The sequence below is a fragment of the Haliotis rubra genome, unplaced genomic scaffold (genome assembly GCF_003918875.1).
Source record: "Haliotis rubra isolate DU_JTF1 unplaced genomic scaffold, ASM391887v1 Scf695, whole genome shotgun sequence".
NCBI lineage: Eukaryota > Metazoa > Mollusca > Gastropoda > Lepetellida > Haliotidae > Haliotis > Haliotis rubra.
In genome coordinates, this window is record NW_025767407.1 from 221,786 (window position 1) to 246,779 (window position 24,994).

At 38.4% G+C, this 24,994-nt stretch overlaps 1 protein-coding gene across 1 annotated transcript; it reads right to left on the reverse strand.

The window, feature by feature from the left end:
* Positions 1–10,260: 10,260 nt before the first annotated feature.
* On the reverse strand, positions 10,261–16,988 carry LOC124258501 (major facilitator superfamily domain-containing protein 4A-like). The gene is made up of 3 exons (XM_046692573.1): positions 16,738–16,988; positions 15,919–16,204; positions 10,261–11,331 (listed from the first exon to the last, which is right to left on the reverse strand). Exons 1-3 carry the CDS (start codon positions 16,795–16,797, stop codon positions 10,280–10,282), a joined length of 1,398 nt encoding a protein of 465 aa, XP_046548529.1. The 5' UTR covers positions 16,798–16,988; the 3' UTR covers positions 10,261–10,279.
* Between the last annotated feature and the right edge of the window lie 8,006 nt (positions 16,989–24,994).

Sequence of the window (24,994 nt, forward strand, 5' to 3'; positions counted from 1 at the left end):
CAAGGACTGGTCGGCTCGGAGTCAGTATAATGTGTCTGAGTGGAGTATTCATGCTTCACTGCGGCGTGGTATCTCAGTGGGCTAGCACTATAAAACCAGTCTGGGCTAGTACAAGCAGCCGCACACACACACAAGCATGCACGTCTTCATATGAGCGAAATATTCTCAAGCACGACGTTAAACCCAATTTCACCTCACCTCACCTCACCCAGGCTGCAAACTGCAGCATAAGAGGTACATAAACAATATTTACATTTATACAACATATAGAACCAATGTACACCGACCAAGTTTACATATTTGGTTATCGATTTTACTTCTTAAATAAAGCCATAATTATTTTACAAGAAAATTTGAGTTTTCTAGCTTACTGGTGTTAAATAGGATAATCATATTTTACATATTTGGTCTAATATAATAATACTTATGAATATATTTTTCTCTTTCTAATTCTAATTTGGGACAGATAAAATAAATAATGAAATTTGTCACCAATATCATTTAGGTTACACAGTGTACACTTTCTATCATTTACTGGGATTCGTCGCCATCTACCTGTATCCATTGAAATAAAATGATTAGGAGTTCGAAATATCAACAAGTTGTTTTAATGCAGAAAATTTAGTTATTGTTCAAAATTGAGAGAAGGATTTTTCAAAATTCTATAAGTGGTTGCTTTGGAAAAGGTTTCAATTGTTGACATCCATGTTTGCTCATAAATATGTTTTAATTTACTTTTGATAACCGTTTTAAAGCAAAATACAATTATAAAATTTTGAGATGTCCAGCTAATACTCAATCCAAGAATTCTAACAAGGTAGATTATCCATGTATGTTCACATTTGCCAAACACATAATCATTGAACATCGATTTATATACTGGACAAATATGTAAATTTTGAAATTATGAATAATGATCTATTTATTCATTGACACTCTGATAAAATACCAATCATAAAAATACCAATATCGCTAAGTTATTTTGTCAAGGATATATTAAGCACAATTTTCCGGTTGAAAGTTAAGCCCAAAAACATACCATTGTGTTTTAAACAGCATTTACAAGTAGGAAAGGAGAAGTAAATCTAAACTCTATCATATATTTGACTTTTCAGTTTCTATAGGCAACTAAACGATACTGTGCCAGGGATTCGAGATACCTTTCACGATTCTTTTAGCATAACATATGGTCTGATTATATGTTTTCAACCATTTAACGTTTTTGGTCGGGAGTACTGTCACTCGCGCTATAACGAGGTGTGACTCACACAGACGTCAAAGTACTTGTTTTGTTTTTTTTAATTATTATTGTTTGGGTTTTTTTGCTTTCTTTCTTGTTGTTTTATTTATATATTTTTTGTGTGTAACGCTGCACTCAAGAATATCCCACCTATATGGCGGTGGTCTGTAAAAAATCGAGTCTGGACCAGACAATCCAGTGATCAACCGCATCGATCTACGCAATTGGGATACGTCAATCAAGCCTGCGAGCCTGACCACCCGGTGCCGTTAATCGCTGCTGTGCACTGACAATGTTTGCGAATATGTGTAGCTGGTAGCATTATCATCTGGTAGCGATACACAATTGCAGTAGGGTTTGTTTCCAGCTGACTTTTATGATTCCCAAATCAAAACTAAAAAGATAACTGAGAATTATTCCGTAAAACAACTAGGTATGAAACTAACAAACATCAAAGACATGTACAGTTGTATTCTAAAATTAACTAAGGTTACACATCAATACAAAGGTTTTACTATGACATAACAAAATTGTGTGGCAGTACATTTATTATTGTTCAACGCCACACACAGAAATATTACATTTATTTGGCAGCAGTCTGTAAATAATCGAGTCTGGACCAGACAATCCACTGATCACCACCATGAATGTCGTCCTTCGCCACTGGGATACCGTACGATGAAATGTGTCAACCTATTCAGCGAGCCTGACCACCCGATCCATCGATAGTCGCCTCTTACGACAAGCATGGTTTACTGAAGAACAACTCTAACCCAGATCTTCACGGGTTTTAACGTACTCGGATGGATTGTTGCAAAGTTAAAGTTGTCTTTTATGAGTTAATAAGATGCCTTGGAATCGTTCGTGCAATTACTGAAAGACAAACCAAGTAAAAAGTTGGTACAGACCAAGAAGTTATATCCTACACTGTACAAATCACAACGAAAAACACACTACATGGACCACTCCACGAACTGATTTCAAAGCTGCACTGACAAAAACATGTAAGCATTTGTACATCTCACATCATGAGAGAGATGTACGTGAGTGAGTGAGTTTAGTTTCACTCCGCACTCAGCAATATTCCAGCTATATGGCGGCGGTCTGTAAATAATCAAGTCTGGACCAGACAATCCAGTCATCAACAGCATGAGCATCGATCTGCGCAATTGGGAACCGATGACATGTGTCAACCAAGTCAGCGATCCTGACCACCCGATCCCGTTCGTCGCCTCTTACGACAAGCATGGGTTACTGAAGGTTCATTCTAACCCGGACCTTCACGGGTGAGATGTACGTAGCGCAGTGAGCAGGCAATGTGCCTGGATATGAGCGCCATATAAGCGGACTATTACTATTATTACTGTTTTCACGCACTATTTCATAAATTGAAGTTTGAAAGTAACACATTTATGTTTTAGATTTGCACAGTAGGATTGTTGAATTAGGTTACCATCAATGTCCAAATAATATATGTTTGATGAAGACTCAACCACAAGCATTGTCATGGTTCACTTTTCTTGTTCATTCGTGTTGTATTAAAGATTGCTTTGGGAAATACTTCGTTTGTCATTAACTTACTAACATGTCATTACCGCAACGACATATCATTACCTCAACGCCTATGTATTTCCAAAGATACTTTCTTTTAGCATTTGTGGAAAAACAGAACATTTGCTATATGTATCCAAAATACAGGATTATCAGCACAGTTAAAAGTGTTATATCATCATTATGACTTTTATTTTCTAGCCTAACCTTTATTTCAGAAAAAGGTCATTTCGTGTTGCTTAAAACTATTCAGTCATTCATTCACTTAGAAATTTTAGTGTAAACCTCCTTTCTTGTGATCAAATTATTTATTCACTTTCAGATAACAAAAAAATAAAATTATACCATTGTTAACAATGAATTGAAATATGATTTGTTTTTTTTCTTAATTTCCATTTATGAGTCCGTTACGGTAGTGACATGTTTCTGCTAAGTGTAAAAGTTTTATTCTTTTATATTCTGAATGCGTGATAAAACGTCTCTGCTAGTGTAATATTTCTCTCTGAGAACATTACATTAGAAATACAAAAGTATGAAAAACTCCAAAAAAGTATATTTTTGGCGGGTCAACGCTATAGGCCATACTTAATTTTATCAGAAAATATTTTGTCGCTGCAAACAGGGTGGGCGATTTCAAACAGTTGAGGCGTCATTAAATAAGTAAACTGAACCAATATTATGAAATTGAATTTTTGATAGAAAAAATGAACGTTAATATAAGAAAATATACTTACAGAGGTTAAGGTCAAGGCAAACATAAATAATCTAACTATGTTTAATTGACAGTGGAATGCGTTTCACATTAGGAACCTGTATAAATCGCTCAATTGGCGCTAAACAATTTCAATTTTCAGATCTCTGATGTCACAAATGTGAGTGTACATTCATACATTTTCATCTGCAAATGTCAGCGCGATGTCAAATTAAAAAACATTTCTGAAAAGTAATATTCGAAATCATTCGTCGTAAAAAGATCGTATTTTGGATGTCATCCCATCTTATGTTTAAAGTCTTATGGTTCATTATTTTCGACACTGAACCAGATAAAGTCCGTGTTGCAGTCCAGTACACTTACGGAAAACAAACATGGTGCGCTTTGTCCAGCTTCTGCATAAAATATTGCTATTGGGCCCGTAAGTAGGTCCCGGCAGACCTTAATATTTCCGGTGACAAACAACGTTTCATATCATTTCGAATGGTCTCATATGGTTGTCAGTTGACAGCAAGGACCTAATAATCCTTGCAGGAATAACATATTTTCGATCTAGCTATCCCCAAATTAGGCAACTATTACGACTGCCAACAACTGTGACAGCCAAGCATGGGTGTACACTTGGTCCGGTCTAGTAAAGTCATATTTGGCGGTAGCCAGAACTGGTTCTTGAATTTAAGCTTGTCACCGGGATTATGGTACCGGGGGTAAGCTTAGTACCGGAAGTGGAGCACCTCGCGAGACTTACAGGCCTTATTTCCATAACTACAATTTTTACACCACTTTCATGGCGGAAGTTGACGAAGTTCTCATTCGACGAGTGTTACAGTTATCACTTTCAGTTTAAGGTGACTAGAGAAAAACGCAATTTAAAATTATGAAATCCATCTACAGTTTTCTAATAAGGGCAAATGCCACCGGATGTGGTGTTGTCTGCTATGATATATCTTTCGTTATTGAATTTAGAGATCTCGTCTGCCGAACCCACATTTAATACGAAGGACTATTTAGTATAATTAATCATAGATCATGTAAAAGAAACCTTGTGTTGTTGACAATAGGGGTGGGCGATAATACCGGTTAACTGGTATATTGCAATTCGAACTTCACAATACGATATATTGCGGTACACTTTTCGCGAACCGGTTCACCGGATACGATCGGTGATTTTCGTGATGTAGTCAAATCTACTTATAACATTTATATTTCCTTTATATTATTATACATTAATAGTTTTGAGAATGTTTATTCGTCATATAATTGCATTTGCGTGACTTTTAAACCATATGAATACAAACAATAGATTGGTACCGACATTCGTTGCAAGGATAAACCAACCAAAATAGCGAACGCCGCTGCAGACGCTTTTTCTCGAGTTCCAAACTTTAGAGCGAAGTCTTCAGATTGGAAACATTTTGAATTAATCTCTTGTGTACACAATCACATCTGAGTCTTGACAGTGGCAAGTGGCATTGTTTCAAAAGAAAGGAAATAGTAATTTATTACCTTAACCCATGTGTTACAAGTTCACAATATATTGCAATACATATTGCAATATCCCAACACATATCACAATATATCGCCAACCCTACTTGACAATATGATAGGGTTATCGCAGAACCTGTTTGACCATGTATGCTCCCGTGACCCGGGAACAGTAGTCGATCAACACTCCACATGCAAGTTTCTCAGTATCTTTTATTTGAACTTTTGTTGATATTAGGACCATCACTTGCTTCTACACTTTGAGGATAAGAAACATAATTGTTATGTTGATAGGTGTTTGTTTCCACTTTGTCGTCTACAGATATTGGCAAAGAGCGGCTTCAACAACCGGTCCTCGAACATGGGCGTGACAAAATTTGTGTTTCAAAATAACATTCTTTGCTTTTCTAATTGTGATGAAATATTAGCAACTGTTTGGTGAATATGTTCATAAAATACGTAAAATAGATTATCAATTATATTTTCTCATAAAGTTTGGGATAATTTAATTAATTGTGCTCTCATATTACATATTCTGCGATATCCCAATTATATTATCAAGAACACAATGATTCTTTTATATGATCTACTATTGATCATATCAAATAGTCCTTTGTGTTAAAATTAACATTAAAAAAACAAATATCACAATCCAGCCCTTCCAACTTTATAGTTTGGAATGAAATGCATGTGGACCCGGTTTTTTGGAAATATCTCTTCATCCAGTGACCCAATCGATCCCAAACTGTGCAAGTGGGTGTTTTGTCAGACAACCTAATCACATTGTAAATCACCGATGTTATGCATTTGTATTAAAGAATCTGTCTATGTAACTGTCAACAAAATAAACAGCAGAACGCAGACTGCTGGCAGAGGGAGGGAGCCAATGACCTATAACAGCGGCAGTGTTGGGTCATAAAGGTAAATGCAAGTGCAGTTCATGATAGTTACCTGTGCACTGCACAGTGATAGACCGTTTGGATCATTCACATTGACTACTTCTAGCTGTCATCATGAAAGCTTATTCAGATGATGCTAAACGTTTAATTAGAAATGTGTTGAATTTTTTTTAAAAAGAGAGCAAACGTAGCAAACCGATTTATAAGGTGTCGGATTACATGAAACGTACAACTTTTGCTCTTGGCATGAAAAAGAACATTGTGAAAAATAAACTAACAACCAATAAACAAAACCCTGTACAAAAAGGGAGGCATCCAAAGTTAGATTCTTTTGACATCAGGGTCATCAGAGCTGTCATTCGCCGGCTATTTGCTAGAAATGAACACCTGTCCACAAGAAAGTTAAAACACATCCTTGCAGAGGATCACGACATTAATGTTTCTAGGTTGATGCTAAGCAAACTACTGCTCAAATTTGGATACAAGTACAAGAAGGTAGCAAACCAGAAACTTGTAATGTGTGAGAGATCTGATATTGTGAAAATAAGGTGTAACTATCTGAGAGAAATTAAGCAGGCAAGAGAGGATGGGTTCAAACATATATATCTGGATGAGACCTGGGTCAATGCAAACCATACTGCTGCCAGACAGTGGCTACCCACTGATCCCAGTGATGGTAGGAAAATACCAACAGGCAAAGGTGAACATTTAATCGTTCTTCATGCTGGTTCCCACCGTGGATTCCTACCTGGGTGTGATCTGGTATTTCGGTCAAAGAGTACAGATGGTAGGGACTATCATACAGAAATGAACTCAACGGTTTTCACACAGTATGTTGAGGAACAATTGTTGCCAGCTCTGCCTTACAAAAGCCTTGTCATGGACAATGCTCCCTATCACAGTGTTCGAGATCCAAACAATAGCTGCCCAACTTCCAATACAAAGAAGTCAGATATGCAGCAATGGCTAACAAATAACAATATACAATTTTCAATTAAGGCCACTAAACCACAGTTGTACTCTTTGATTAAACCTAACAAACCTCCACCCACATATAACATTGACAACATGCTACGCCAACACGGCCATAAGGTCTTTAGATTACCACCGTACCTCTGTGATCTCAACTCAATCGAACTTATCTGGGGAGACCTTATATGTACAGTGGCCCGGAAAAATCAATCATTCAAGTTGAATGATGTCAAGCACATTGTCAACACTGCTATATGTGACATTGACATTGCACGCTGGCATGCATGTGTTGAACATGTCAAGAAGGTGGAGAAAGAGTTCTGGCTCAAAGATGGCTTGAAGGAGCAAACAGTTAATCCAGTTGTCATTCGTCTGGACACTGATGACTCCTCTGTGGAAGAATGGAGTGAACTTGATGAAGTTTAATTCTGTTATTATATTTACAGATAATAATAGTATCCAGCCAGATATGCTCACAGAAATATAACTTCTTTTAACAATGACAGCACTTACTAATTCCAACGACTTATAGTGTAACATGAAACACTCATTTCACATAAAATTATCATGAAAATATAAATATTAGCTATCTATATGCTTACCCCTATTAGAAATGCATTGCTTAATTTGGAATGTGAACGACATCAAAACATAACACTTTTGTCTTCATTCTATCTTTTCTTCAATGAGTGTTCATGATTGTGTGTGCTTGTGTCCGAGGGAACGGGGCTTTAACAGTTGTTGAGTTCTAACCATAGGTGGTCCGATTAATGATTTAGTGTAAATATACTTTCTGTGTTCTTTAAATGCATTTCCACTTAGGTACTGCATAAACAAATATGACATTAACATTACAAATTTAAAGATTTTAACCTACAGAATAATTCTCACTAATGGGTTTTGTGGTTAATGTTGAACAACTCAGTGAAACAAACTCCGTATGATGGTTAACAGTTGGCACCCACCTTACACTATTCACGACCTGTGACACCTCTTCATACCTGTCACGAGCATAGCTGACCTACATTGACGAACGTCGACCTTTATGACCCAACACTGCCGCTGTTACAGGTCATTGGCTCCCTCCCTCTGCCAGCAGTCTGCGTTCTGCTGTTTATTTTGTTGACAGTTACATAGACAGATTCTTTAATACAAATGCATAAAATCGGTGATTTACAATGTGATTAGGTTGTCTGACAAAACATCCACTTGCACAGTTTGGGATCGATTGGGTCATTGGATGAAGAGATATTTACAAAAAAAACGGGTCCACATGCATTTCATTCCAAACTATAGGTGTCAATTACCCGTGAAGATCAGGGTTAGAATTGATCTCCAGTAACTGATGCTTGTCGTAAGAAGCGACTAACGGGATCAGGTGGTCAGGCTCGCTGACTTGGTTGACACATGTCATCGTATCCCAACTGCGTAGATCGATGTTCATGCTGTTGATCACTGGATTGCCAGGTCCAGACTCGATTATTTACAGACCGCTGCCATATAGCTAGAAGTGCGGTGTTAAACTAAACTCACTAATTCAGTCACTGTATGTAACATCGTTTGGGACACAAGCAAGCATGCTTTTTCTGTTAAGGTTACAAAGCGGGTCAAAATGGTTTCATCAAGGTTTCAATATGCAATGCCTTATAGATAGTTTGTACAAACGTGTAATGGTAGACATGTTGAAGAACGTGTGACGTTAATATGACAGAAATGATGTCAGATGCAATTCCCTATTTTGATTTACCATGTTTTGTCTTGTGCTTCAGGTAAACACTTGACTGGCCCTTGCATGTGTTTGTAGCGAGTGTCAACACAGAGGCAGGACATGGCTTCGTGAGCACATGGTTTCACTGCCATTTGATAGCAGTCAGTAAACATATGATCACGATATAGACAGCAGCATATATGTTATTGTAAAGGGCTTCCAGTTATGGTGTTAAGTGTAAAATATATTTTGATTTGGGAAGTGTCAGAAGGTTTATCCTTGTAGGTCAATAAAGTGATACAAAGCGTAACTTTTGTAAGCTTATCATTGAACAAAGGAACATACTCCAAACCAAAGCCTGACTGCTACAAAATGCCCATTCAACATACCTCCTTTAAAGTAGAGAAGGCTAAGATGGAAAGAAGGCGCCTCAGTACGATGCAATCGTCTCACGACCGCCTTGATTTGATGTTCCACATTAACATGATAAGCCATGATATATCTGTAATAAGTATTCAGTGTTCAACCAAACTCTATCACTCCAACATGTGAGCATGTTTCTAACTGTATATCAAAACTCCATTCAAAACTGAAAAATTCCCCTGCAATAGTTACAAACATAATCAAGAACGCAGTTAACACATGTAAAAACATTGTAAGCTGTTGCCTCTCAAATAAACGTAAACATTATATATTGACATGTTTATTACGTCTTAGGGACAGTTATACACTCACATGTGTTAAATCCAAATTATGAACATCATTGTGTCAGTTTGTGGCTTAAACATTAATGATATTACAGTACATAAACTGTCCCAGGTGTGGATGATATGATTTTGGATGATGGACGACTCGCCTCATGTCATATAGTCAATACAGAACACTATGGAGAGAAGGGAGAACAAAAAGTGAAAAGCACTCCTGCAATTGTTAAAAAATCAACGAATGCGGTTAAACATGAAAACCTGTTACCTGGAACATGGTCTTGACGTGTTTATTATGCCTTAGGGACAGTTACATAGATCCCACTCTCAAATGTGTTTCGTTTAAATTGCAAACGTCAATGGTGACAGTTTGTGGTGTGTATAATATGGTTTTGGATGATGGACAACTCGACACATGACATATAGTCAATACAGAACACTCTCGAGAGTGAGAATGAGAACATTCTGATGAATGAACTAGACATTACAAGTTTCAACACCTGTTCCGACATTCCAAAACTTGGATTGTGTGTTGTTTAACGCTGCACTCAGCAATATTCCAGCTGTATGTTGGCAGTCTGTAAATAATCGAGTATGGACCAGACAATCCAGTGATCAACATCATGAGCATCGATCAACGCATTTGGAATACGATGACGTGTCTTTTCTTAATAGGGGGTGGGGGATTGTGATATCAATACTTTGATTTACCAAAAAATATTCTGTAAAAGAATTCTAGGGGGCTGCCCCACGCGGCCCTGGTTAGCGAGCCTGACCACCCGATCCCTTTGTTCACCTCTAACGACAAGCATGGGTTGCTGAAGACCAATTCTGGATTTGTACGGGTCGATATTGCTTACATATCCTAAACAATTTACTTATGGGCTTTCTTTTCCGAGATATCGACGTATATATGTAATGCATGAATGGTTAGTTTGCTGCCACAAGAATGTAATACCCTTGGCGCCGATTGTCTGATTGAAACAATCATCCTTACACCCCTCATCCTCAGTCTCTCATCAAGGTACCAATACCGGATAGGATGATGAACAGCACAAGCTGAAATATCGACTGAGACGAAAAGAAGTACATCAGAGCATTAACACCAAAGTGACCCATAAGTTGCCCTGCAACAAAAGGCAACATTGCGGACCCAAAAGAATCTGCAAAGGTACACAAACCTAATACAAACGGGCTAAAATATATATAACGTCTTGACCAACTGAACATGGCCGCAACAAGGGGACCTGCAAACAAAGCAATTAATATTGATGCTACCCAAAGACTAATCTCTCCTAGTGAAACAACACCTGAGACCATAATTCCTGGAATCAGTTCTCCACATAAACAAATGTAGATTAATTGTGTCTGAGAAATGTATGTACTTATCACAGTCCCCAGAATTCGCCCTATCAGATGGTGCAGCCAGTACACGGATGTCATAACTGCCATCCTTTGAACACTTAATTTGAGAGAACTGTCAACACCGTATGTTGTCAAGAAGTTGCCATAAGCGAACGACACTCCACAAAACAATACGAACGCTAAAAGTAGTGTTCCCAGAAATAACAGGAATTTAAGAGAATTCTCATTTCTATCCAATACTTCAAAGGCCATATCTGATTCATTGGCCTGTTCCTCTGTTCCGTTTTTATTTACCTTAAATAAAATAAGGAGTCCAATAATAGGTGGTATATTTAAGAAACCTATCATAACATAAAACGTGCGAACGTCCGCCTTGAAGTATGAAGATTGATGAGTATTAGGTGTATCCTTTCTTCCACCAGAGAACGATAAGTTTGGGCCAGTGGCTGCCACCTCGTTGGTTCTTAACGCTGAATATTGTCGGTTAGTGGCATTCACTGAAGGCTGAAAGGCAAGAGGGGGTTCAGAGCCGTTCAGTGTGAATGAATTGTTCATCTGTTGAGATGAACAAAAATGTCCAAGGAACGGTTCCGCCAAGAGTGGTGTCACGTAGGCTCCAACAGATACAGCTACCAGGAGGAGATGGAGAAGAGAAGAGGACTTTGGGAATACCATGTTGCACTGACGAACGACCGCTGAAAGAAAGATGAACGTTATTTAACTACAGCGTCCAGACATGAGTGAGTTCAGTTTTACGCCGCTGTTTAGCAATATCAGGGCGTGGGACACCAAAATTGGGCTTTACATATTGTACACATGTGAGGAATCGAACCCGTGTTTTCAGAGCGAGTAAACTGTTCTTACAGCTCTATATCGTAATTGGTATCGTCGTTGAATTTAGCATTTATGGGGACAGTATATATATATATTTGAGCAGCTATCAGTATATATATGCGGAATGCTGGCATGTCATTGGACTGCTGCTTGTCATCCATCAACTATGAGCTAATTGGCCAGATTACGGACAAACATACGGACTGTAAGCGTACAGTTCAATCAAAAGTTGCAACTCCTTGGGAGGACACAGCCCTTCTCAGAATCACACGATTTCATCCATCCAGGTCATGTGGCGTGTTTAAAAAATTTGCTTCCACATCATCGTTTGGCCAACAGAACGGTCCGAAATTCCCTAAACGGACCCGTGAAGATCCGGGTTAGAATATTGACTTGGTTGACACATGTCATCGGTTCCTAATTGCGTAGATCGATGCTCATGCTGTTGATGACTGGAGTGTCTGGTCCAGGCTCGATTATTTACAGACCGCCGCCATATAGTTGGAATATTGTTGAGTGCGGCGTAAAACTAAACTCACTCACACCTAAAATCGTGTTGAGCCAGAAGACCTATCAGACATCCGTTATTATCCCCAGAGCACAAAACAACACAACTACCTTGGTGTCAAGCTCAACGTCAATGGAATGTGAGGTCATGGGGAAGAGTTCACTTGTACAAAAGTCGATATCTTTTGTTCATGACTGATGGCCAAGCTCGTCTTTGGCGCCACAGAAACTGTGCACAACGGAATATCTTTGAGCACGTTCCGTTTGGTGGGGATCCATGGGTGGTGTGGAGATGCCTCTCACATGACTGGAAACATGAACTTGTGACGATCAGACACAATCTTGATGGACAGCGATACATCACTGACATACTAGACGTTGTTGTACCCCATTCCGATTACCATTCTCTGAACACAAGGGCAGTCTTCATGGACGACAATGCTCGGCCACATCGTGCACGTGCTGCTTTCTCACGTTAGTAGCAACTCAACATAGGCCCTCTAGGAGTCCAGATCTCAATACAACAGAGCACGTCTTGAACATTATGGGTGGCAAAAATATATCCTCAGGTTCAAAATCTTCATGTATTGGAAAGAGCCCTCCATCAAAAATGGAACGCAATACTCCAACGACAAAAATTCAACGTCTTATAGGGGCGGTGGGGTAGCCTAGTGGTTATGGCGTTCGCTCGTCACGCTGAAAGCCCGGGTTCGATTCCCCAGATGGGCACAATGTGTGAAGCTCATTTCTGGTGTCCCCCGCAGTGAAATTGCTGGAGTATTGCTAAAAGCGGCGTAAAACATACCAAATATTGACGTTGTGACTGATACTTATGTAATTTCTGGAGGATTCTATAAAAGAATCTTGAAAATGACAGCACTTGTTAACGTCATACGACCATAGTTTTCAGTTTGTCCCTCTGATATCTAGGAGATTACGAAGACAATGTTCCTTAGATAAAATTAGATTAAGGTTCTTATGACGAGTACCTTCTTGAGAAACTGGCAAGGAGGCTGGAATGTTTAAAATTCTAAATAACGGAGAGATGTCCGTAACACAACAAACGTAACACAATTTAGACAAATAGAACATATGTGCGTGTGTGGGGTTGCACTGCAGAGGTACAGATAAGCTGCGTATCTGCGTAAATTACGCAAATATTTATGTGAAAACTCAATTTCTATTAAGTCTATTGCGTACAAGTACGCTTGAATTTTTGTAAATACTCAATAAATGTGATCTTACATGCATACACTAAAAACTGTCAAATCGTAGCTTGCGTACCGGTGGATAGATAAAATAACTGAGGTATACTGAGAGGTTCTATTTCAGGACATGAACTTGACAACTTGCAGTCTTTCTTATCGTGTTTGATATTTATCAAATATAAATAACAAACACTAACATTGAAATTTTATTATATTTTCAAAACTAATGGAAAATGGCAAATACCCATTTGAGTTTGAGTGAGGTGAGTGCAATTTATTTGGCTACTCAAAGGAAAATTAGGATACCCAAATGAGATGAACACAAGTGAGTACATAACTCAATGACCCAAAAAGTTATCTGTAGCTCTGCATTGCACTCTGCATTTGTAAAATCTTGATTTACAAAACATAGAAATTTAAATCTAAATATCATCGTACTGGAATCGGCATAATATTTTGTAATCCATTTGCAACTTTTGACATTTTGTCTGTTTATGGTGTCATCTACGGTAGTAAAGAGTTGACTTTACCAGGAGGTCATGATAAAATGTGGAGCTGCGCAACCTGTGCTTCTTCATGACGCACGAGACTCATATATTTTAATGTACTTTTGCGGCGTAAAACCAAACTCAGTCAGTCAGTCAGTATCATCATTTACAGCGTACTGGTGTGTTTAATAAAACCAACTGCACTGACGTCGTTCTATGTAGAAACAGTGTTAGATTTCCCCGCTTCTGTGCAGATGCAGATCTATTTGGTGGACAGTGCGTCAATCAACACTTTCATATATACTAGCCACATAAAGAAACTGTGCATTGTCAAAATATTATCCCAGTTGATAAGTACGATAACAATGTCAAAGGTACATATAAACTTTAATGGAGGGATCATGAGACCATAACATGTCTGGAGAATTTCAATTGAAAAGTCAATCACAATGACGTCACGAGTCCACAAGCGGGACAGGGGTCAAACGACCATGTCACAACGGGTATGTCCACCATCGGCATTGAGAACAGCAGTGTATCGACGACGCATAGAGCCTATGAAACGTGCAAGTAAGGCTTGTGGGATGTCACGCCAGATTCTCTCAAGTTCTGTTGCAAGGTCAAGGACGTTATCTGGCGGATGAGGAAGACGGCGTAGACGTCGATCCATCTCGTCCCAAACATGCTCTATCGGGGAGAGATCCGGTGAATATTGCAGGCCAAGGCAGTAAGTCAACGTTGTGGTGTTGCAAGAAATTCATAGCAACCCTTGCCGTATGAGGGCGGGCATTGTCCTGTTGGAATGTTAACCCAGGGCCATGACGTTGCAGAAAAGGAATTGCCACAAGTCGAAGAATCTGATCCCTGTAGCCCACACCAGTTAAGTTGCCCTGAACAATCACCAAAGGAGTTCTTTGGCGTGCTGTTATTCCTCCCCAAATCATCACGGAACCACCACCAAAGCGATTCCTCTCCAAGACACAGGCCTGTGCATAACGTTCTCCCACGCGTCTATAGGCACGTTGACGTCCATCACTATGGGAAATGTTAAACCTGGACTCATCTGTAAAAACAACGTTTCTCCACCAAAACAAGGGTCTGCGGACATGATTTCGGCACCACATTCGGCGAGCTTTTCGATGATGTTGTGTCAGGATAAGCCGTATGGCGGGACGTCGTGGTCTGATCCCGTGATGACGTAAACGTTGTCGAACTGTGTCGGGTTGGATACGGCAAAGTCCTAGGGTGGTTCGGGCAGTCATCACTGCAGTCTGAAACCTGTGGCGAAGATGGGTCACCCTTATCCATATGCCCTGCCTTAGCGTTGTTACACGTGGACGTCCAGAACGTGGCCGATCGATGACGTCATTTGTGTTCTGGTAGCGTCTCACCAGTGCAGAAATTGTGTTCCGGTGGCCTCATGACCTTGTGCAGACGTGAGCCTTGGCATGCTATGCGTTTTAATAGCCGTTTAATTTTTTGAACGATCGCAAGGGCAGGGGTTGAGCTTTCCAAAGTGACAGTATTGTGTGGCATTCATTTGCTCTGTTTCTCTTTCCCGGACTGCACGTGCAACAACGTATTGCACGTCTCAAGGACGAACCCACTGACGTCACGGAACGTGGCACGTGCATGCATGTTAGATACATGTCACTAATCTCTAAGTCTACACAAGTTTGATAAATTTAGATTTTAAATTTTTGTATGCACAGTTTCTTTATGTGCCTAGTATACGTCCGAGTTTACGTTTGGGGTGTTAGTTTAAAGCATGGGCATATATTGTGGTCTGTTGTACATTATATCACTTTACAACAGCGACATCCATATAACACTGTTGTTGACACTTGCCTCTGCTTGAGGTTACCGCTTTGCGTCTCAATTTTAAATTCATTTGTTCTGACAAAGGATGAAATAACTGTCACGATGTCGAATTGTTTTGTCTACATCTTGAGAAATAATGTCTTTTTCCTTACATATTAAATTTGCCTTTTGCATATATGAACGCAGGAATACACGATATTTAGACAGTACTTCGAATAAAAATTAACTGTGCCTAAAGATGAAACTAATACCTTGGGATTTTCAATTAGTATTACTGATACATAAACCTTGATTTAATAATTAATACATTGTGTTTTTGTAGCTCGGACATGTTTTAATTATTCGACTTGTGATGAAATCTGTTTTGCTATAATGATATTCTCTATTCAAGTTCGAACAACAATAGCAACGAATAAATACTTACTGTTAAAAACGCATCCAATGAATAGCCCTGATCCAGCAGTTGCCAGACACGCTATAAACAGGTACTGGGTGATGGCGATTGTGCTTGTACACACACCCTCCAGCAGAAGGCTGAGTGCAAGCACCATGGTCGGTTCCAAATACTTCATAAGAACTACAGACACCAAGCATCCAAAGCTAAGTGACAGACCCATTATGAGGAACAGACTTGATATGCCATTCAGGCTGGCTCCATAAAGATCCTGGAGGTCTGGCAACGTTGGTCCAAACACGGTAGTAATGACACCCTGCAGAAAACGTTTAAGAAACAATAACATAAATTTAGCATGAAGTGTTTCACATGTACGTTGATGTATGTCTATGAAATATTTTACACAATGGGGTCAGTGTGTTAAAGTCATCTCAACATATATACGTCACACCCGCCGCGATATTGCTGGAATATTGCTAAAAGCGGTGTAAAACCAAACTCAGTCAGTCAGTATACGTCACACAGAAATGTAGATATGTCAAAAATAATACTGACAAAACACGGCAGCAGATATTCCATTTCAGATTCAATGTGAGTGATATGTTATAGGTCTTGCCATATAATTACTACAGAAATACTATTAAACAAAATAACTAGTTTACATGGCGGTATGTGGGATTATTTTCGATATAAATACTTAGCCACAAGGACAGACATTGTAAGATCTATGTCGTGTTGATTTGGTAAATGGTATTCATAACCAACAACTAAATCAGCATCATAAACATAGCAACGGTGGCATTCCAGTGTTACCCGGTATAACACCAATACCAGAAGAGATGCACCTACCACCAGTAGAAGAGAAAACCACCACAGTGACACTTGTAGGACTGTCAGCTTGTTTGGCATGACGATCAAGGTAAGGGTCTTCAGCTTGTGCCAGGTGTCCAGTGGAGTAGATTAAAAATGCAAGACCTAAAGACAGTTAATACTTCCCGAGTTTTACAGGCAGAGTTCACAGTGGAATTAGCTTCCTGTTCTACGAGGTACTCTGGGATATTGTCGCGTGGGCATAGTTAATATACAGCAGCGTGATGTATCCAAACCCAGTACCACTGAAAGTAATTTATGTCTGGCAACATCGGTCGGTAGACAAAATAAGGCATATTACGAATATACATTCTCATACTTTACCGCTGTGTGGGTTGATGAAACAAAACACCCAACCAAATCACTGCTTCTGACGTCACTCTTTGAAACCAACAAGGCGGGAGATAATTAATAGTTCACGTGTTGGAGATTACGACAGGTGTTTGCAGTTTCAATAATGGTATTGGCATTAAGACGAAACAGAGCAGGACAAAGATAGCAAAACAGGCAGATGTGGGAAGGTATAATCTGGTAAGTAGTTGTACAGATCAGTGTCCATAGACTGAGACATAGTCAACGATTGCTCAAATTTGGGTATCGTATGTCGTTACAAATGTCGGCCGAGAATAGATTTGGTCTCTGTTGCAGCTATACAATACAATACAATACAATAGTGGTTTTTGCATTAAGACAAAGCAAAGCAGGACAATGATGGCGAAACAGACAGATGTGTGAAGAAATTGATTTACATAAATGTTTCCATAGACAAAAACACTGTCAACGTCAGCTGAAAACATAATCTGGGTATTGTATGTCGTTACAAAGAGAATAGATTTGGTCTCCATTCTTGGTCGACAGTTGCTAGGAGGTAAAACCAAGTCGTAAAGGGTGCCCCACAGGGCAGCTTACGTCGCATTTAACAACTGATAGACAGAAGTTTACTTGAATGTAGTAAATATAAACAAATGCGACTTTTTAATATTGTTTGAGAGCTTGCGTCAATGATGAGGCCTGGGTACATTATTTTACAGTATCGAATTAAGGAGGACATCGTATTGTGAATTAAACGTCACATTTGGAAATATCGTGTTCATGTCAAGCATATTACCTTTTGTAAGTCTTTATTACGGACGGGTCTTGGATATTGCACGAATAACAAATAACAATGAAGCAAGATTCGCTTAACGCTTTCAGAAAATTCTGGGGATAGGGCATGATTAGTTAAACGTCACATTTGGTAATATCGTGTTCATGTCAACCACAAAGCCTTTTGTGAGTCTTTATTACGGTCTTGAAAACTGCAGGAACAACAATTGAGCGAGATTCGTTTAACACTTTTAGAGAATTCCGGAGATAGGGCATGATGAATTGTGCAATGTGGACACCAAAGCCTGATCCAGGTTGATAAATCAGTGTACGAGAATCGGCAATTTGCCAGCTGTTAATATTGTACGATATCACATCATCGATATTCGTAAAGTTTAGGCGTGTCTGTTGGTCATAGGTTTCTGACGTACCCAAATGGCATCTCTTGACACCTAAATGCTCCCTTGTGAATAAGTCCTGCATTTCACGTTTCGGTTTCTCAGTTTACTTCAGACGACATTAGGTCTGATATTTGACATGGTCCTGGACCTTTCAAGAGAGAGTTGTAACTATGTCTATGATCACTGTGTTCAGTGAAATTTTAACCGACTCTAAACAGGAAAGCTCTTGGACCTGTTATACCAAGAAGCGCTCGTTGTTTAAGCGATTGTCACATCCGTCTTGCTTTCAACCTGTATTGCTTTTTACACGAGGTTGTTACTGAAAGCAAAACTGTCCATGGTCACACATCTTGGCCATTTGCATGTGTCAATGAACATCACAACCAAACAGTTCACTGATCGGGTACAATTGAGGAATATCCCTCCAAACGTATGCATTGAAAAAGGCGCATGATAGGCATGAACGAAGATTTCAAGATATTGAATGCAGTGGCCTGACACAAGGTGAAGGATACTAGAAAAGACAGCTCCAAAGCATCTGTACATAAAACTGCATGAGGAACAGATCTATTTCTGCATTAGAAGTAGCCCTGGACAACAACCCTGGCAGCTACAGAAATCCGACATCAACGAAAGAAGCTTGACAGAAAGGTGATAAAATATTGCCCTTGCCAGCCAAATATCAAGACATGTCTCGGCTGAACAACTCTGTGATGTTCAGTGCCTTAGAAGTTGGCAAGAGACCTCAGAATTTCCAGAAGTTGGCAGGCCTCACAGATCATGCCATGTCCAGAAGACAATATCTCCTCAACCCTGTACTCTGTGCACGCTGGGATAATGACACTTCAAGTTTTCATTTGCGCTCAGCAATATTCCAGCTATATGGCGGCGTCTGTAAATAATCGAAGTCTAGACAAGCCAATCCAGTGATCAACAACATGAACATCGATCTTTGAGATTGGAATACATGTGTCAACCAAGTCAGCGAGTCTGACCACCCAATCCCGTTAGTCGCCTCTTGGGTTACTGAAGACCAATTCTTACCCAGATCTTCATGGGTCACCTTAAGATTAGCCTTATGGGGCTTTGCTTTGCAGACTGATGTTGCTCCAACCTGTTCAAATTCCTGCACTAACATTCATGAAACATTTTCCCCATTTCCTAAGAGAAACTTCATCCCATGCTATTTTTAGACATGTCTGGTGGTGCAGGATATACTCCTTTGGGTGAGTTCATGTTGTCATTTCCTGAGCTATAGATCTGTTGAACAAGGATACTCTCAACAAAACAAAAAAGAACTGATATTAGTGAATTTTTTATCTCATTAAAACAATCTGCAGAAATTTACTGACAATATAACAATTGATGTCTTTCAGCGGCATTTAGAAGTTGTACATTGATGTCAAAGATATTTTTATGGATTAAACTTCTTTTTAATTTCTCTCATAACGTTTCGAGACCATTCCAGGTCCCTTCATCAAGTAATGATACAGTCCAACTGACCAGTGGAACTCCTGCGGGTATTGATACTGAGCTGGCCTCAAGTTTAGTTGACACTGTGCTACAAGGGGGGACAATGATGAAGGGACCTGGAATGGTCTCGAAACGTCGTGAGAGAAATTAAAAAGAAGTTTAATCCATAAAAATATCTTGAATATAACAATTTTCTTAATCATTCATCAATACATATACAAACAGCAATAAAACTAGACATTTCCAAATAAACTCTACAGTAAAAGTTAAGGACCACCAAAATATTTAATATTTAAATATTACATGTATATGGATCATGATATGAACTATTAAATACTTAAATATTGAAAATTGGGGTGGCCCTTAACTTTTTCTGTAGAGTTTATTTTTAACTCCAGCCAAAGTGACATTAACTAACTGTCCAACTTCAACTGGAATAGCTATCACCATCACTAGTGCTTTTTGGTAAATGAATCGTGCTCTGTTAACATCCTTACAATGAATGAGGACCTGCAGTTGTCACTTTTAATGTGGTCCTTGGCAATTCTGGAGCAGAATAGGACCCCTGCATTCCACATTTGATGTAAAGCCCACACATAAATGAGACTATTTGTTGCTGTCAGCATTACATAAGTAACAAAGTGGCATTTGATAAACTCGGTAATAAAAAGCAGGAACCCTATCCACAAAGCGTTGGTAGCATTACATGATTTGTAAGCCCACGATAAAGTATCCTGCTACGATAGGTCTTGACCCTATGAACGATTTGTAGATTGGGAGCCAGGTCCTTAATGTCACAAGCAACAGATTTAGCCTAAATCTACCAAGATGCCTCCACTATAATGAGGATCTGTAGTTAGTGTGTGATTAGTTTGACAAACACAGAAACATAATCTGGATGAACTGATAGGATTGTGTGAATTTTGCATCAAAACAATGCTTGCTCAACCTGTAATGCTCACAAGAACCTCATTTGCAGACATCCTAGCATTCTATAACATTGCACCACATTAAAGGGTTGAAAAAAACACATTGCTGAACACTCATAAGATGACATCAGGCATACATGCAAAATCCAATCAGTTTCATATCAGACATATCTAATATCAAATGTGGGAATACATGTAATCAAAGACAAAGGTAACTTGACTCATTTTCATATGTATCATAAAGGCAAGCATATTATTAAAAATCCCTACTATGAGTCTGTAAAATGTACTGGTGTTTAGATCGTATGAAACGAGCCAAACACAGCAAAGGCTATAAGTATAAAACTATAAACATTCAGATAATTTGATTCTAATTATGCCTAATGACATTTTTTATTCAGTACACATGTCAATGTATGGTGTAATATCTTGTCATTTTCATCACCTTCAACTTGCTTGTTGTACCTTGACAAGATGGCGGCTTTAAGTAAGTTAACAGCACTTTGAACAGTAAATATTTGGTCATGTCATCTTTACCTAGGAGTAATGCAGATCAGGTAAACCAACATGGCGAAACCCTTGAGCATAAGTAAGTGATGATAAACATGGAAATTCATCAGGAAGCTGTGATTCAAACCAGTGATCACAGGTCTCCGATATGCTTTATGGATGCATCTTTGAACAGCTGTTGTGGCTTGTGATCGATTCCAGTGCTGTAGGCAATTTGCTCCCAATCTGTCAAGCCATTATTGAAACAGGCTACATCATCATAAATCCATTATTCAGTTATCAGCAAATATACGAGCACTTACATTTGTCTTTGAAACACCACATATCATGATTGTGTCGAAATAATACTGATCATATTGTCCCCTCTATTGGAACATCTGAATACAACATGATTAACATATGATGTGCACCAACTGTTTTTGTACGTATCATTAATTGAAAAAACACTTTCTTACTGACAATGAGTGATTGAGTAAAGTTTTATGCCGCTTTTAGCAATATTGCAGCAATATCACGACAGGAGATACCAGAAATGGGCTTCACACATTGTACCCGTGTGGGGAATCGAACTCGGGTCTTCGTTGTGACGAGCGAACGCTTTAACGACAGGGCTACCCCACCGCCCCTACTAACAATGAGAACAGACATTACTGGTGTACAGCTGCTGGTTATGCCACAAAACATAATGACAGTGTTTCTTCCTCCATTCGTTGCCATTACCAGTATAATGCTTGACTGACTGAGTTTGGTTTTTACGCCGCTTTTAGCAATATTCCAGCAACATCACGGCGGGGGACAACAGAAATGGGCTTCACACATTGTACCCATGTGGGGATTCGAACCCGGGTCTTCGGCGTGACGAGCCAACGCTTTAACCACTAGGCTACCCCACCGCCCCAGTATAATGCTTGACCATTATAGAGAAAGAATATCAAATTATTTGATGAACCATGTGACCAAAACTTGTATTCAAGCACCTGAGGTGGACGAAGCAAGTAATATGAATATATAAGTAAAAAAAACAAACAACACTTAAACTTCAACAATTGCCTTCTCGTGATTCGTCAAATTCAACACAAACATTACAAATACACTGATGAAAAGATGAAACACTGGTAAAATAAATTATGCCATTGGCTACGACACATTTAAATATTACAGAATTACTAAGTTTCTGTGGCAGACATAGTTAAAATTTATAAATCACAAAATTTGATCCAATAATGTAAAACTAAACAAGTCACTTTCAAATTAATCACATTGGTTATAACTATACAGTATATATGTATAAACAGGAAAAGGAACCTCTTGGTTTTTAATTTAGGACTTTAATTACATTTGATGCAAACTTGGAGCCGAATAGCAGGTTCTAGTCACTTAATACATGTCATCGTTCACAACCAGACGAATCCTTTCTGAAGTTGGATCCAGAATAGGACCCTATGTTTGAAGTAAGAAATGACCAAAAAAGTATAAGGTGATACCAATTTCTGACTTGGCTCATTGTGTCACGTACTTTGAAGGATTCGATTGATGTTTATGTGCTCAAATACTTGAATACATGACATGTTTTAATGGATAGCAAGTTCTTTATTCTTTATACAATGCTTCAAAGCTAATTCTTGCTCCTTCATCAAATTCTCATCCATAAAATCGTGCCATGTATTCATGTTCGTCCCACTTCTAAATGCCTTTCAAAAACTTTGCTCAAATACTGTACAAATGAAATTAGTAATGTTCAGTTTTTTTCAAGTTGATTAAAAATATGTATACTAATGTATATGTATACTAAAGGCCACTGTAAGTATGGTAAGAAATTAACTGAATATTTTGATAGCGCCTGTGGGGTTCGGCAAGGCTGTGTCCTTAGTCCGGTATTATTTTCTTTATATATTAATGAGCTTGTACTGACCTTAGAAAATAAGTTTGATGATGGTATATTTATCTCCAAAAATATGTTGAATATTATTGCTCTGTTGTTTGAAGATGATTTGGTTTTGATAGCTGATACTGTTATTAGATTACAGCGCTGCCTTGACGCCCTACATATGTATTCCCATAAATGGGGCATGGATATTAATACTGATAAAAGTAAAATAATTGTTTTTAAAATGGGTGGACCCTTGTCCAAACATGAAAAATGGTTTTATAATGGCATTCGAATGGAAACTGTCAATATTTATAAATATCTAGGACTTATGATAACTCCTAAATTGATTTGGACTAGGGCATGTAAAACATTATCTGATCAAGCTAATAAGGCACTGTGGCCGATCAAGTCATTTATAAGACGATATGATATTTCACTCTCAGAAGGATTTTATATTATTGATAAAAAAGATTGTCCCAATTCTAACATATGGTGTTTTGAGATATGGGGTTTAGCAATTTTCCAGCAAAAGAGAAAGCATTGAAATTGTCCATCGAAAAATTTTGCAAATTTTACTTCAGATTAGTTACAGATCATCTAATGCTGTTGCATATGGGGAATGTGGGAGGGCACCCTTAAGCAATGTTTATTATGTCAAATGTATTAAATACTGGCTAAGATTATTAAGAATGCATCAAAGTAGATATCCATATCAATGTTATCAATTTTTATTACCTGTTGAATTCAGGAAACATCCCACATGGGCTCGGCATGTCAGTGATTTGTTATTTTATGTTGGCTTTGGTACTGCTTGGATTTCACAAGATGTCGGTGATACAAAAATGTTTCTATATGTTTAATGAAAGAATTAACAACTGCTCCCTAGATGCAAGAGTGGCATCTGTCCCTAGATGTTCCTGTGAAAAATATTTATCATTGAACATAAGTCTTTCTTTGTAATGCTAAGTCCCATAAATCTCTGTTGACCTGTGAAAATATTAAAATCATTGAATGTATATATGTATGCATAAGTAATAAGTGCAGTTTCTGTTCACATTATTTAGATCAGGGTGTAATGCACTAGGTATCAAATATATTAGAAGACGTACTGCCTCCTGCAATGATAATATTGTGTTATGTAAACACTGTAAAAGTATTGAGGATGAAATCCATATTGTTTATATTTGTAAATGCTATGAGGATATGCGTCGGCATACATTCCGAAAATGGTCCATGGATATTATTATTTACTCCACAGCATATGTACATCATCCGACATTACCATCATAAATAATTTAGTCAAGTTCTTAGAACATGTTTATTCTGCTCCTGTTAGCCTTGTTGTATGAAAATGGTAACCAAAATCACTATTGTACCACCTTATACGATGTGTCGTATGGCCTTTATACAAAATAAACCCTTCTTCTTCCTGTTTTGGGATCAGATGATGTCATAGCACACTAAACATATAGTCTGGGAGGTGGGGGAGAGCAAATTGCTGTCAACTTTAACAATATCTGTAAATACTGTTAACCAGTAGCATCAAACTTCATAAATTTGAGCACTCCTGTTTTTTAAGAAACTGCCATTCTTGAGTTTGCATTAGGAAGATAACCTTTCGACTGATAACGGTGGTACTTCAAATGAACAGAAGTAATATACTGTTATCTTTTTAGAAAAAACTCATTTTTTGGTGTACATATTTTTATAGACTAACATCTAGAATCTGAAATGAACATATTTTACAGAAAAAACTGTTCATAAAAAATTATCATAAGATGTAATGAAAAGGAACCCAGAGACTTTCTTCATTTTCAGAAATCTAGACTTGCCACATATTCTAGACTTGCAAGGGCTTTCTTGGATATATTTGTTTCAGGGTCTGTATGACAGACTAATATTTTTTCAAAATTATGTCTCAAGATAGTGAAGAGAATGCATGAACACAACAACCAAAACAACCACAA